We start from the raw sequence: 15,769 nt of genomic DNA on the forward strand, positions 1-15,769 counted from the left end.
GGTTGACACTTAAGTGCTAAATCTGCCTGAGTGCCTTTCAATGTCATTTTGCCTAATTTTGACAGTAAGTAGACAAGTACCTTAACCATAGCTTAGAAAGGACATGGCACAGAGCTCATACCCTTAGGTATTAGGGTCTAGGTCATCCCACCAAAGGAAGTGAAGGTATACATTTGGTTCATGGGTAATTATCAATACTTGGGCACATGGGACTGCAATTGCACTATAGCTCCATTTCTTCTTCTGAAACCTGTTTCTTCCCTCTCCCATAGGCCTCCAGTCTAAGAATGTTCCTTTGTAAACTTCTTGTATGCTGATTTCCATTTCAGAGTCTACCCCCTGAGAAATCCAAACTACAACAGTATTCAATGGAAAACAAATTACCCTCATAGACCTATAGTGCAGAAGTAGATAAATTGAATTGTACATGTGTGTTAATACAATATTAGAATGAAGACATTTTATTTTTAGTTTCAAAATACCTCTCCCTTCACTATTTGAACAAATTTAAAAGAGAGGCGATATCTTTTTAAAAGAAATTTGGACAGAAAAATAAGTAATATTTAGGATATTGTGGAAATATAAAAGAAATAATATCTAGGATGATTTTGCAGAGTTAACAGAAAGACGAGTCTGCTATCCTTAGGCCTGGTTGCAAGTTTGACCCTTTGCTGATATCTAGGGACTTTGGGGTAAATAGTTCCCTACAATGATACAAAACTTTCCTTAGATGAAAAAAATAGCTCTCTGTGCCTAAACTGTACTAACAATATAGTTTATGCTAAACATCTGTTTTCCTTAAAGGGAGTCTGGACTTTTGGTATGCGCCATACAAAGGGTACCTAAATGACCAGCCCCAAGCCTCGTTGCTGGAAGAATTAAGTGTGTTCTATGTGGTTCCACAGGGAGAGGACTTTTAGAAGTTTATACCTACTGTCCCCTAGACTTTGTCATACACTTTTTTTCTGATTTTGCTTTGTATCCTTTCATTGCAATAGTCCTTAGTCATGTGGACAAATAGATACTGAATTCCATGAGTCAGTCTAGCAAACCACTGAACATAATAGTAGTTTGGGTCCCCAAACACAGAGGAATAATAGCTATGAAAGGGAAGTCCTTTTCTCAAATTAAATGTTTTAACTATTTAATATTTACATTGACGAAAATATACACAGATAATGAATTATAAAGTATTTGTGATTATCCAAGGAATAATATACTTTATCTCTCTAGCCAAATCTAGATATTGGACAATTATTGCTATCCTTGAATCTCCACCAAGGAAATTTGCTATGTTGCAGAAACCTTGAGTGCCTACATTTGAAAAACATTCTGTTTGATAGCAGTGGTTAGACCCGGATTTACTTTTTTTTATATTGTTAAATTATATATGAATACATTCCCCTACATGGACAAGGTTTTATAAGACAAGATGTGATAAGTCTTCATATAGGAAAAAATATATATATTAATATATATGACCTCCTAATCCCATAAAATATGTCTATTTTCTTTAGTCATCCTGAATTGTTTATGTTTACATAGGAAAACATAATCCATAGTGCACTGTCATCAACATTTATTTCTGTTAACATACTTCCTCACCAAAAAGACTGACAATTGTATTTATGCTGTATATACTGTTGTTAATGGTGTAGTTTTAAACTCCCATGGGTACAGTATTATTTTAGCTTTAAAAATAAGATCATAATCATGTCTGAGGATGAAAAATATCTCTCAGATCTACAAAAATGTATATAAATAATGAACAGAGAACACAAACTTCTTTAAGTTCTCTTGCCATCTGTTATTTTATGTTGCTACTATAATATCTAGAAGTTCATCTTCCCAAATATAATAGACACCTGTTTTGTCAGTGCCATTCACATGCAAATATAATTAATTAGAAAGGAAAGAGAGTTAGACATACGTTTTCACTAGATTTTCTTTCATTCTAGGCAGTTGATCCATCTGTTGCCTTTTAGAAACTTGGTGTGAGCCAAAGATCTAAAATACAAACATTTGGGTATTTTATTATCTTATTTCATGATTGATTTCAGATATAAGAGGAACAATCCATATACAATTAACTCATACCCAGATCTTTTAGATGTATAAGAGAAGCCAAAGAAAGATGAGAAATTCTGGGTCTCTCCAATATTATCAGGTTTCTAACCATTCTGGAAACTCCTCTATCTCAATGCCACAATCCTTGCAATTTTTAAAATATAGAGAAAAATATGAAAATGCTATTATTCATGTAGTAGGGATCACTAAATTTTTTTTAATAGCTACCAAACATAAATACACACATGCTGCCATTAAGGTGGATAAAAAAACAGGAGCTGTAGGTTTATTGGACAAAAATTAAAATACAAGATCATATCTTCATTTTTGTCTATTTTGAAAGTGATTTTTTTGTGGGTACTATAAATATAGTCTGCAATTGTGGAGTAAGTGAAGCTGATGACCTTAGAGATGGCAACTGAAACCATGAGTAAATGAGATCATTTGTTAAGAGCAAACAGAGAAATAAGAAAGTTGATATAATAAATAAAGGAAAACAACTTTAAAGGGACAGGAGAATCACTAAAAATAGGACTATCATTTAAACAAAAGAAGAACCTAGTTAAAAATATGTCATAGAAATCCAGCAGGGGTGATACTTAAAAAGAAAGCAGAGTTAGCAATGTGAATTGTCCCCAAGCTGTGTACTACTACATGAAGAAGAGTCATTGTATTTGGCTAGAGTGAGATAAATTGTGTCATAGCCACTGGTGGGATCCAAAGGGAATTAAAAGAGGTTGAAGAGTAAACAGCAAAGATAGTAAATGTATCTTCTCTTTCATAAAGTTTGGCTGAGCAAAGGAATGTTAAAATAATAGTTCTTTTAGTACAACCAGAGCAAAGTAAGTTTGTTTTATTTTGATAAAAGAGATGGCCATGTTGCAAACAAAGGGTAAGTCACAGACAATGGAAAAGAGATTAAAAATATAAAAGAAAAGAATTATTAAGTAATAATAAGTTAATAAGTAACACTAATTAGATAGACTTGGGAAGAAGTTTGGGAAAATTTTTCTTTAGGACAGGATGAGAAACAGCAATGGTAGGTAAAGATGTTAATGTATTTGAAGATGAAAAGGAAGAAATTTCACACCAGATAAACTCCTCTTTGTGATGTAAGAACATTTGCTAAGAGGGACAACTTTGGACACCTCAGTCCAGAAAACAGAATTTACTCATTTATTCACTCAGCAAATGTTTTTGATCATCTACTATGTGCCACTACTGAATTAAGCACCAGGATAGAAAGCCAAGTCACAGTTATCACAATCTTTTGGGGAAATAGTGAAAGAAAGAGATTGTACAGTTCAGTGCCTTTTAGAGAGGCTGCTTTGTAAGCACACATCAGATGTTGAGACACAGGGCAAGCTAGAAATTAGGCAGTTTTAGGGACAGTGCAGGAGGGGACCTCTGAAGAATTTAGGGAGGCTTCAGAAATAAGGACAACCAAGGGAAAGTAACCCATTCCACTAGGAAAAACAAACATCCCAGGACCAAGGACAACATTGTTAATGCTAGTACTGGTTTCCTTCAGGTGGTAAAGGGAGGCGGAGATTGGCGAAATGGAGAGTGGTTTAATTTATGGACACATTAGAAGGGCAGCTGTTTAACTTCAATGCAGGAATGCCCATCCAGAAGACTGGGCCATAAATTTAAAAATGCAACAAATGGGGAAAGAGAAAGCTGTTAGATAAGGAATGTGAAGATCCTCCACTCAGTAGCAAATTGAGACAGCCGAGAACTAACCAATCACAAAGAGACTGGTGGAGCTTTAGAATAATGAGGGAAAAAAGGTATATATTCCCTGAGACACGACTCCACTTTGGCTTCCTTGCCCCTCCCAGGCCTGGTTCCCTGCCCTGGGAGTCCCACTTTATTTCTGCTCTTTTTCTCCTCAATAAACTTTTTCTTTCTATAAACAAATCTGCCTCTTCTTGCTTGCTTGCCTGAGCGTCTGCGAAGTTCCTGCTGCGGCTTCGTGAGACACCAACCCGTGGGGGTCTAGTGGCTGGGGCTCAGCGCTGTCCTGCAGCCTGGGATCCGTTCCTGGCTGGGAGACTAGGCCTGACAATTCCGGTATCAATGTGGCTATTTCAGGCTACAGGGGGATCTACATGGAAGAGGAGCCAATTAAGAACTAGGGGAAGGGGGCCTCCCTGGTGGTGCAGTGGTTGAGTGCTGGGTTGCATAGCTGCCCACATCCCCGGCCCCTGGGCGAGGGTCCCACATGGCGTGCAGACCTCTCCAGCCGCCCGCTGCTCCCCTCAGCAGTGTACTTTGTCAGTCTGCCTGTTCTGTTCCCCGCTCTGGCTCTGGTGAATTCTCTCACCCACCCTCACGTCTGACTGTACCCAGTGCTTGTATAAATAAATAAATAAATCTTAAAAAAAAAAAAAATCCTAGGGGAAGGACATTCTAGGCAGAACAACCAGCAAGGACCTAAAGGCATAAAGTAGCTTGACAGCAGCAGAAATCAAACATCCTTGGTGTGCCTGCATGGCAGGGTATGAATAAGGACAAGCTGAAGCAGCAGGAACTGCAAGTAGAAGAGGATCCTTAAATATCAGGAAATTTTGCTGAGCTCCTTTGGACAATGTGGTCATTGGAGGTATACAGGAGAACACCACCATAATGTCTGAATTTCAGAATTATCCCAAGGATAGCAGAGAAGGAAAATAAGTGTGGTCAAACCAGTGAGGAGCAGAAGTACAAATAGCAGACTCAGTCAATAGCTCTAGTTATCTATCAAAGAATCAGTTATGTATATATTCAGTATGGAAAGAATTGCAAATCGTTCATTGACTTTCCAGTCACTATAGTGTCTACCTGGTCTGAGCCATTTTTGACTTACATAAACAATTTACTCTAGACTGAAAGTTATTAATACATACTGAGGAATAGGATTAACATCATTCTGGGACACTGTTAAAATAGCCTTTAATAGTATGTTCAGTGATCTGATATAATCAGAATAGGAACGATTCCACTTAATGAATTTTTCAGATAAACAAAGGTAAAGCAAGTAGAAATTCTGATGTTCCTGTCAGAGAGAGAAGTGCAAGGGAGGTCAGTAAAGCAAAATGGGAAAATTATATTCACCATTTACCGGAATTAGAAACTAATATGTGCCAGGAATTTCACTCAGCACTTTCCATACATTATCTTTAAATACTTACAACCTCTTGCAAGATACTATTATCTCTCTTTTACAGAATAGGAGAGAAATCAAGACTCAGAAAGGTCACATAACAATAAGTGTGGAGCTGGGATTCAAATTCAAATTGGCAAATTTGGAAAAACCAAAGTCTGGTCTTTATCATCTCATGTCCTCATAAAAGAGCATTTGTGCTCAGCCTGAAAGGAAACAGAGTTGGCATGTGGTAGTGTATTCCAGGTAGAGTGCATAGTCAGAGGAAGGTATGACCGCACCTGCAATGATTCCAGCCAGGAATCCAGGATCATGAGTTTTAATCGATTGTCTATTTTTAGGGGTAAGAGATTCTAAGATCTGGTACCATTTGTCTCAATTTCCTAGTCAACATGAGAAGTCCAAGCTTCCTTTTACCCACTATTGCCTTGACTTTCATTGCTAAAGTATTTTATATGTCCCCTTACCCACTTCAATCCCTGAATCTAACACTCTTGATTTTCTGGACATTGTAGACCAGAGATGAGCTGGTTACCTATAGCCAAACCCAGCCCTGAAGGTCCTCTCCTTACTTGCCTCACCCAGCTATGCTCTGAGGACTCAAATCCTCTTTTTGGTCCTTTTTAATTACTACTGAGACTTGTATCCCAGGCTCTCTTTTTCTTTACATTTTGTGTATTCTCCCTGATGCATTTCATTCACTCACACAGCTTCATTTACAATCTATATGTGTATAACTTCTATATATATGTATCTATAAAAGTCATCATTTTTTCATCTCAGATTCATATATCCAACTGCTCTTTGTACCTTTCCATTTGACTAATGCACACTGAAAAGTGAGATTATACCCTAATCTTAAAACTGATACCAATATTAGGTAAACAAGTATTAAATATTTAAATGTCAAATATTAAGTCATAAAAAGCACCAAAAATGATAACCAATGTTAAAAAACATTGAGATGAAACTGGTCTTTTTCAACATTGATTTTGAAAGCCATAAATAAAAGATACCTCTGACAACACCAAAACAAAAACTCTGTAATACAAACAGCATCATAAATAAAATTGAAGGGCAAATGAAAAACTGCAGAAATACATGTAACATCTTTCATGGCTTGCTGATCACTTTCCTGTCTTGTCATTTTTAAGTACACACTTTAGTAATAGCAACTTAATCTCTCCTAGACCTCACATGCTTAATCATGAAGTGAAGTGCCTTGAATGATACAGTAACAAAATAATAACAGCTTATTTGCTTGAATTCTAGTGATTACAGATCAAACTAAAAGAATAACTAAAGAAGCAGATATTCTCTTACTTGGGAAATTTTTATCTTTTTTTAACCTTTTAATAAAATTTCTGCATTTTCTTGGTCACCACCCAAATTTAGAAAGTTTCCAACTTTCCAATATCTGTTATTCTACCAAATCAAACCAAATAAAAACTCAGAAAAGTGAAAAACATAATTTATAGGAAGGGGAAACTTCGAATTTAGAAGTAAAAATATAAAAAGTTGGGCCTCCTAGTGGCAGAAGGGGTTAAGATGCAATCTAGGAAGCTGTCCGCAGCCACTGCAGCATGAGTTCCATCCCCGGCCAGCCAGGAAGATACCCACATGCCGCAGCAGGCTTCTCCTGACTCGCCCACTGCTCCCCTCAGAGGTGTATTTTGGTCAGTCTGCCTGTTCTGATCCCCACTCTGTCTTTGGTGAATCCTCTCACCCCCTACACCTCTGGCCTATACCCCAGTTCTTGTGCGCATAAATAAATAAAATTAAAAAAAAAAAAAGTTACCTGAGATATCTCAGCTAGGCATGCACAGAGCTCATTGTTGGTTTTCTGGTAAGCCTACAGGAGAGACACAGAAGTAATGAGTCCACCATCACAGAAAGATTGGCAGGACTAGAAAGACTGTTGTTAAGTTTGTGTCTACTCTGTTTTCTTTAAAAAAAAAAAAGTGTAGGAAATAACTTGATAAGTATTTTGAGATAATTATTTAGGAGGTCTGTAGATAATACACTAAAATTCATGGTAGCTTCAAATGAATTTCCTAGGATAGAATAAGTGCATACCTTTATCTCTTGTTCCAGTGTCTCAGCATACAGATTTTCACTTGATTTTCAAGACTCCTTTTTTTTTCTTTCCAGCTGTTTAAGTAATGTAGTTAAGGATTCCTGAAAGTATAAATAGCAATTTTCTTCATGTACTAATGTTTTAAACAATAGTAAAAAATGATCATCAATTTCTTCATTGGTGAATGCCTTCTACAACATAAAATTGTGACCTTGTAATTCTATAATATGTATATTTAAGTAATAGTAAGAATAATTATAATATTTATTGAACCCTGATAACATGCCATGTACTATGCTAAGTGCTCTCCAAAGATTATTTTATCCAATCCTTATTACAGTCCTTGAAGTGGCTAATATATTTCCATTTTACTGTTGAAAATATTGCATTTGATGGAGGATAATTAACTGCCCGAAAACACATAGCTAATGAGTGGTAGAACTAGAATTAGAACCCAGGTAATCCAACTTCAAATATCACTCATGCTAAAAAATTATCCTCTATGTATCCATGCCATTATCATCAATGTAACAGGAATATAAGCACTGGGCACTATTGGAAATTATTTAAAAAGTGATATGATGAAAGCAGGTGTTTAAGAATATTGATCAAAGTGGAATAGCTATACAGTCGTGTGTTTAAGGCTAAAATATTTTTAATACACTTTTATTGTGACAAAGTTATATCTTGCTGCTATTTCCATATTGACTAGATTATATGTCACGGCGTCATTTCACAGCTAATTCATTTATTCAAAAAATATTCATCAAACACCTCATATGTGCCAGACACTGGGCCAAGGAAGCCATACAGTGAGAATTACAAGCCCACCAAAATGAAACACTTAGGTGTAAATCTAACAAAATATGTACAAGATTATGTGAGAAAACTACAAAACTCTGATGAACAAAATCATAGAGCAAGATAAATAGAGAGATAGTTCCATGTTCATGGAGAGGAAGATTATATTATTAAGATGTCAGTTCTTCCAAATTTGATCTATAGATTTAATTCAATCCCAATCAAAACTCCAGCAAGTTATTTTATAAGTATTGACAACTGATTCTCAAAGATTCAAAACAGACACCATAAGATTGAAGAAAAAAACGAAAGTGGAGAACTGACACTATATAGCTTCAAGGTATACTACAAAGCTACAGCAGTCAAGTGTTTAAAAAAAAAAAAAAAGGCAAAAAGCTTATTGGAACTGAATAGAGAGCCCAAAATTAGGTCCCAGAACAAATGGTCTTTTGTCAACTGATTTGACAAGGCAAATACTATGGCAATACTGTGTACAGATACTAAGGCAATATATGTGGTAAAAATACTCTTTAACAAATGGTGCCAGAGGATCAGACATCCACATACAAAAATACATAAATAAGGAAAGGAAGGAAGGAAGGAAGGAAGGAAGGAAGGAAGGAAGGAAGGAAGAAGGAAGGAAGGAAGGAAGGAAGGAAGGAAGGAAGGAAGGAAGGAAGGAAGGAAGGAAGGGAAGGAAGGAGGGAAGACACATACTTTACATCCTTCACAAAATTATTCAAAATGGTTTACAGACCAAAGTATAAAACACAAATCTATAAATCTTTAGAAGATAACATAAGAGAAAACATAATGTTCTTGTGTATAGTGATGCCTTTTAACACAGAAGACACTATCCATAAAAGAAAGAATTGATAAGCCATTCTTCAATACAGTGAAAAACTTCTGGTCTGTGAAGGACTAGGCGAAGAGAATCAGAATGACTCACCAAATGAGAGAAAATATTTGTAAAATACACAAATTAAAGACTATTATCCAAAATATACAAAGAACTCTTAAAATTCAATAATTACAAGTACCGGATTAAAAAATGGTCCAAAGACCTTAAAAATACCTCACCAAAGGAGATGTTCAGATGGAAAATAAGCATGGGAAAAGATGCTTCGCACATTATTACATCAGAAAAATGCAAGTTAAAACAATGAGGTATCCCTAGAATGGCCCAAATCTGGAACACAGGTGACACTAAATGCTGGTAAGGATGTGGAGCAATCCATCCTTGCACAGGAACTCTCACTCATTGCTGATGGGATGCAAAACGGTAGAGCCCTTTGGAAGAGTCTGGTGCTTTCTTACGAAACTAAATATACTCTTGCCATATAATTCAGCAATTGTACATCTTGTTATTTACCCAAAGGAGTATGTATGGCCTCATAAGATCTGCATACTGATGTTGACAGCAGTGTTATTGATTAAATGCCAAAACTTGAAACCAACCTAGATGTCCCTCACTAGATAAATGGATAAACTGGTAATCCAGACAATGAAATTTGTTTGATGCAAAAATGAAATGTGTATTTTGTTAAGTGAAAGAATTCAATCTGTAAAAACTATATAGTGTTTGATTCCATCTATTTAGCAGTCTGGAAAAGCTATAGAGATAGCAAAAAGATCAGCTGTTGCCAGGGATGGGAGAGTAGGAAAGAATGAATAGACAGAACACAAAGGATTTTATGGCAGTGAAAATACATTATAATGATGAATTTATGTCATTATGTATTTATCCAAATCCATGGAATATACAACACCAAGATTAAACCTTAAAGTAAACTGTGGGTGATTAATGATGGGTCAATGTAAGTTAATTCTGGTAAATGATGTTGCTAATGAAGGAAGCTATACACCAGTAGGATAGGAGGTATATGGGAAATCTCTGTATCTTCCTCTCAATTTTTTTGCGAACCTAAAAGTGCTCTAAACACATAAAGACTTTATTTATTAATTAATGTTAAAAATTGTCCCAGGGAGACTACATCAAATTAAAGAGCTTCTGCAGAAGAGCTAAAAAGAAACTTCTCTGAAGAGGAAATGCGAATGGCCAACAGGCATATGAAAAAATGTTCAACATCACTTGTCATCAGGGAAATGCAAATCAAAACTACCATGAGATACCATCTCACACCAGTGAGAATGGCACATATTAAAAAAACTAGCAACAACAAGTATTGGCGAGGTTGTGGAGAAAAAGGAACTCTTCTGCACTGTTGGTGGGAGTGCAGACTGGTCCAACCACTATGGAGAGCTGTGTGGAGATTTCTGGACCTACTAAACATAGAGCTTCCATATGATCCAGCAATTCCACTCCTAGGTATTTACCCAAAGGACACAGAAACATCAATTCCAAAGAACACCTGCACCCCTATGTTTATAGCAGCACTATTTACAATAGCTAAGCTTTGGAAACAGCCCAAATGCCCAAAAATAGATGACTGGATCAAGAAGATGTGGTACATATATACCATGGAATATTACTCGGCATTCAAAAAAGATAAACACATGCAATTTGCAGCAACATGGATGGCGCTGGAAGGGATCATGCTCAGTGAAATAAGCCAAAAAGAAAAAGAAAAATACCGGATGGTCTCACTCATAGCAGGAATCTAGAAAACTTAAATAAGGAACCAGGAAAATGAATAACTATAAGAAAGTGAAAATCAAAATCAACAAACAACTATGAACCAGAGACACTTTTTGGGGGTGGGGGGGCGGGAGGGGAGGGATTGGGGTCAGAATGGGGGGGGTTGCAATTGTATGGGGAATATAAAAATAAAATTTATTATTAAAAAAAAATTGTCCCAGGGAGAAAACAAGAACACATTTTGCATTTTGTGAAAACTTCATTAGTATGACATACTGTGATCCATTTAAAGCAAGATATTTGTGATTATTTATAAAATCATTATTCTCATCAGAATTCTTTAAAACTGTTAATATTAAATATATCTCTACAATAATTTTAAAGTTCATTCTAGATTTGACTATTTTACTGACTCCAAAATGACTAAACATTTTTAAATGATTTTACGAGAGGGCATATAACTCTCTCATCCCATCACTTCCAGTTCATGGGAAGATTCATAATATGTTCTTGATTCAATAATGTTCTTGATCTCCCCAGCAGCTGTTTTTATCTGATTATACAATTAGAAGTCACAGACTAGAAACCCATAGGCTGGAAACATATACTAAAGTATAATTAAATGGAAAATGAAATTAACCAAAGATAATCACACACACAAAATTAATTCTTCTCTCATATAAGAGCTATTGTATCTTTTGACACTGATTAGTTCTTAACATTCCTGGTAGTGTCATATTTCACCTATGTTCTTGCTTTAATTTGCTTGTAAAGGGTGACTTCACAACAGTAAGTTGAACCAATAAAGTAAAAATAAGAAATTTCAGTACACGATTTACATACCTGAAATCAGATATACTTAGGTTTAAAAAAACAGTCCTTTTTCTCTATCACAAATAGCAAAGGAAGCTCTCTTGGCCACCTATTTTTTGAAATAATGGTAATTGCTATACCGAAGAACACATTAAAAACTACAAGTAAAAAAAGTCACTCTCCTGAATGTTTACAAAAGAAAAACATGAGAATACAGTTAGTTAAATATAGCGACTTGATATGCAATACTTTTCAACGGTAGCCATTGAAGGAACACAGCATCCTGCATGATAAAGTACCAAGTGCCCCCTTGTGGACAACACTGTTAGTAGCGTTATATAAGATCTGTTTGATTGAGGCTGCAACTCTCGCCAAATTGACCATTCTGATCTTAGAGGGGAATACAAACTTGGTCATGTCTGTGTCTGAATACCTCAGGAAGCAGTTCATAGACTCTAAAGATCTACCGCCAATCAGATAGCTGAGGGAATTCCATTTCTTCCTTTGTTTCTATTGCACTCGAGAATCCAACATGCCTTCATTAATGTTTTCATTATGTCATTTTAGTCACAAATATATTTATGGATCTCAATAGTGTTCGGGGGTTATTAGTATTAATGCCTGATTATCTAGTTCTAATATATATACTCATGACTTATGAAACAAAATTTCTAAGAATGTTCTGACGGTGACAATGACCAGAGTGAGCCCAGTGGAACCATGACAGATTGGATGCTGCATTAAGGTCACCACTCTCAGGAAGGTCCAAGTGGGCTGGGTGCTTGTGCAGGACCCCAGGAAGCAGCATAATTACAAGAAGAATCTGAATCACAACAAAGGAGGGAAATTATCACACTCAGAGAAATAGCATGAGATATCAGGATGAACAAAAGATGAAAGCTGGACAATGAGTAAAGAGTTGGAAGCCACTGTGTGGCTCTTTTGGCTGTCCTGATCACCAGTTTTCCATGTGGAAGAGAGAGGTTCCCCACACCTACAACAAGCCATTCTTGACTTCAACTGGTTATCCAACAATTCATCTTGATTCTGACACTATCTACCAAGAGACAGGGTCAGGGCTTTCCTGGTGGTGCAAGGGGTTAAGACACAGCATTATGAAACTATCTGCAGCCACTGCAGTACAAGTTCGATCCCCGGCCAGGGAGTCAACCCACATGGCACAGCAGACCTCTCCTGTCTTGCCCGCTGCTCCCCTCAGCAGTGTATTTCAGTAGATCCACCTGTTCTACTCCCCACTGTGTCTCTGGTGAATCCTCTCAACCCCCTGCACCTCTGGCCTACACCCCAGTTCTTGTATGCATAAAATAAATAAATCTTAAAAAAAGGAGAAATAGGATCAGATTCCAAAATTTAAGAGTTCAGTCCTAGGTGGTTCAGTCCTAGGTGGTTACCTGTACTTCTAACTAAACCAACTACAGATTGGAAGTTCCCATAACTTCCTCCTTGAACTTCAGATACCAGCTGCAAGTCTACATTGTTACCTGTATGCCTGGTCAACTAGCTATATAAATCAGTTTCCCATGAGCCCCTGCTTGGGCTAGATTAATTTGTTAGAGCACTCATGGAACTCAGAGAAACATTTTACTTACTGGACTACTGGTTTATTATAAAAGGTTATGATAAAGGATATAGATGAATATCCAGATTGTGTTTATCTGGAAAAGATCATAGAGCAATGTAGAGAGAAAGAGCCCTTTAAGGTGTGCCATTTTCCCCAGTTCTCCACATGCTCAGCAGCCTGTGAGGTCTCCAAAACCCATACTTTTGGAATTTTTTGAGACCTTATCACATAGGCATGGCCAATGAATAATTCCACTTTCAGCCTTTCTTCCTTCTCAAGAGAAATGGGAAGTAAAGCTGATAATTCAAAGCTTCTAATCACAGTTTAGTTTGCATGGGGACCAGCCTATATCCAGGAACCCACCTAGTGTTGCTCATTAGAACAAAAAGACACTTCTATCACCTAGGAAATCACAAAAGTTTCAGGAGCCCTGTGTCAGGAACTAGGGGCAGAGGCCAATATATATTTTCTCTTATCTCATAGTGGAGCATAAATGAGGAAAAGTTGAGAATGAGGAGAGGCTTCTTTCACTGAAGACTAAAAGGGCCAAGTGCATGATAGAGATAAAAAAATCATCTCTTCCTTCAAGCATCTCCTGCTAAGCAAGGAAAAGAAAGGGAACTTATGTCCTTTGGAAAGCTAAAATGTACTTCAGAAGGGAAACTAGACAATGATCTCAAAATGAATACTTCAAAAAGTCAATTTATCAAAGAATTAATTTGCAGTGAGGCCATATTTACCTAGGATTCCAAATTATCCAATTAACCCAAAACTTGCTTTTAGGAGAACTCTTTATATATGTGAACTTATAACCTGAACATATTCTTTTTCTGAATATATTTTTCAATGATTATACTAAATGCTAAGCTATTTCCATAAATCCTAGTTGTTAGCAAATTGAAAATTTCTCAAAATGCTACTAAGATTACTGTCAGAAGAATATATACAAGGATTTGGATTTCAGCAAATTGGGTTTCTTTGAATTGATTTTCTACAAATTGATTGACAGTCCTCTAAAGGATGTTTGAGGTGAGACTAAATATCTCCCTGAAAAATGTATCTCTGTCTCTGCACCACCACCCATGTCAATTAGTCCTGTTGGCTTCAAGAACAGGATCTTCTGAGCTGACAGAGGCTGCCTTGAAGGTTCCAAACTGTCAGGGTACAGATAAGGAGGGATGCACTGATGGGAAAATAGGAAGCAGAGAGAGACAAGGGTGACAAAGTCTGTATGTCTGTGTTTCCCACAAATTCATATTGTGATATTAGGAAGTGGGGCCTTTGGGAGATGCTTAGGTCATGAGGAAGGTGCCTTTATGAATGGGACTGATGCTTTTATGAGAAAGACCAGAGTTCCCTAACCCCTTTCACCAGGTGAGGACACAGAAGGTGATGCCATTTCTGAACCAGAAAGGTTGCTTTTACCAAATACTGAATCTGCTGGCACTATGTCCCTGGACTTCCCAACCTCCTAGAAATAAATTTCTGTTGTTTATAAGTCACCCAGTCTGAGGTATTTTGTTATAGTAGTCCAGAAAGACTGAAATAAGGGACACCAATTTGATGATCTTGAAACAATCAAAGATTTCCAGGATTTCCACTTTGCAATAGTGAGGGACTGAGGGACACAACAGAACTTGTTGACAAAGACTTTATAGTAACTCTTGTTGTAAGTGATGCTAGGCTGTCCTGCACACCCTTCGCTGAGGGATATAGGTCCCCAATCTCTTTCTTTCTAATTGTGCTCTGCAATAACACCTATTGAAATGTCTGCTAAAAAATACAAATGTCTTCTGCGTCCTTACCTCAGACCTTCCATATGAGAGTCTCTGAGTCTAAGTCTCAGAATATATATTTTTATTTATTTATTTATTTTTAAGATTTTATTTACATAAGAACTAGGGTACAGGCCAGATGCATGGGAGGGTGAGAGGATTCATTAGAGACAGAGCAGGGAACAGAACAGGCAGACTGGCAAAATACACTGCTGAGGGGAGCAGTGGGCGGGACAGGAGAGGTCTGCTGCACCATATGGGCTTCTCACCAGTCAGCTGGGATCAAACCCTCACTGCAGAGGCTGCAGACAGCTTCACAGCACTGTGCTCAATGGCCTGTGCCACCAGGGAGGCCCAGAATATATATATATATATAATATATATATATAAATATATATATATTATATATATATATTTTTTTTTTTTTGGTGGCACCCTCGCCGGTGGCCGGGGATCGGACTGGTACTGCAGAGGCTGCGGGCAGCCTCGCAACCCAGCGCTCAACCGCTGCGCCACCACTGGAGGCCCCAGAATATATATTTTTAATAAGTTATTCAAGTGATTCTTAAAGAGTCAAAATAAAAGAACCGCACTCTATATACTAATCATCAACTAAGGCCATGGCAGTGCTGGATAGGATAGACAAGTAGAAAAATAGATCGGCCAATCAAATTTTCTTCCCTGTTTGTGGCACAGCATCACAGGCACTATGAGTTGGCCTAAATAAGCTAATCCAAGAGAAAAAGGCATGCACTGCCATGTGCTACTAGAGAGAGCAAAACACTGAAAGATTACTCAAAATGCTACTGAGGAATCATTCGTGGGCTGCACATAAGGCACCATAAAGACTGAATCCTTAGTTTCATTTCCTAATTGGTGTCTGATGAAGAAGACTGAAGTCCAGTGAAAA

At 37.1% G+C, this 15,769-nt stretch overlaps 1 protein-coding gene across 1 annotated transcript in view; it reads right to left on the reverse strand.

Moving 5' to 3' along the window:
- The window catches only part of CCDC169 (coiled-coil domain containing 169), a gene marked incomplete at its 5' end in the record, with an annotated part of 31,921 nt that overhangs the window by 6,085 nt on the left and 10,067 nt on the right, over nt 1–15,769 (reverse strand). Inside the window, 3 exon segments of the mRNA XM_054687738.1 lie at nt 1,931–2,007; nt 7,011–7,064; nt 7,289–7,390. Coding sequence (XP_054543713.1) covers nt 1,931–2,007; nt 7,011–7,064; nt 7,289–7,390 — 233 coding nt within the window.

This window comes from Talpa occidentalis, unplaced genomic scaffold (genome assembly GCF_014898055.3).
Source record: "Talpa occidentalis isolate TD23 unplaced genomic scaffold, MPIMG_talOcc4v2.1 talOcc4.5, whole genome shotgun sequence".
In the NCBI taxonomy this organism is placed as follows: domain Eukaryota; kingdom Metazoa; phylum Chordata; class Mammalia; order Eulipotyphla; family Talpidae; genus Talpa; species Talpa occidentalis.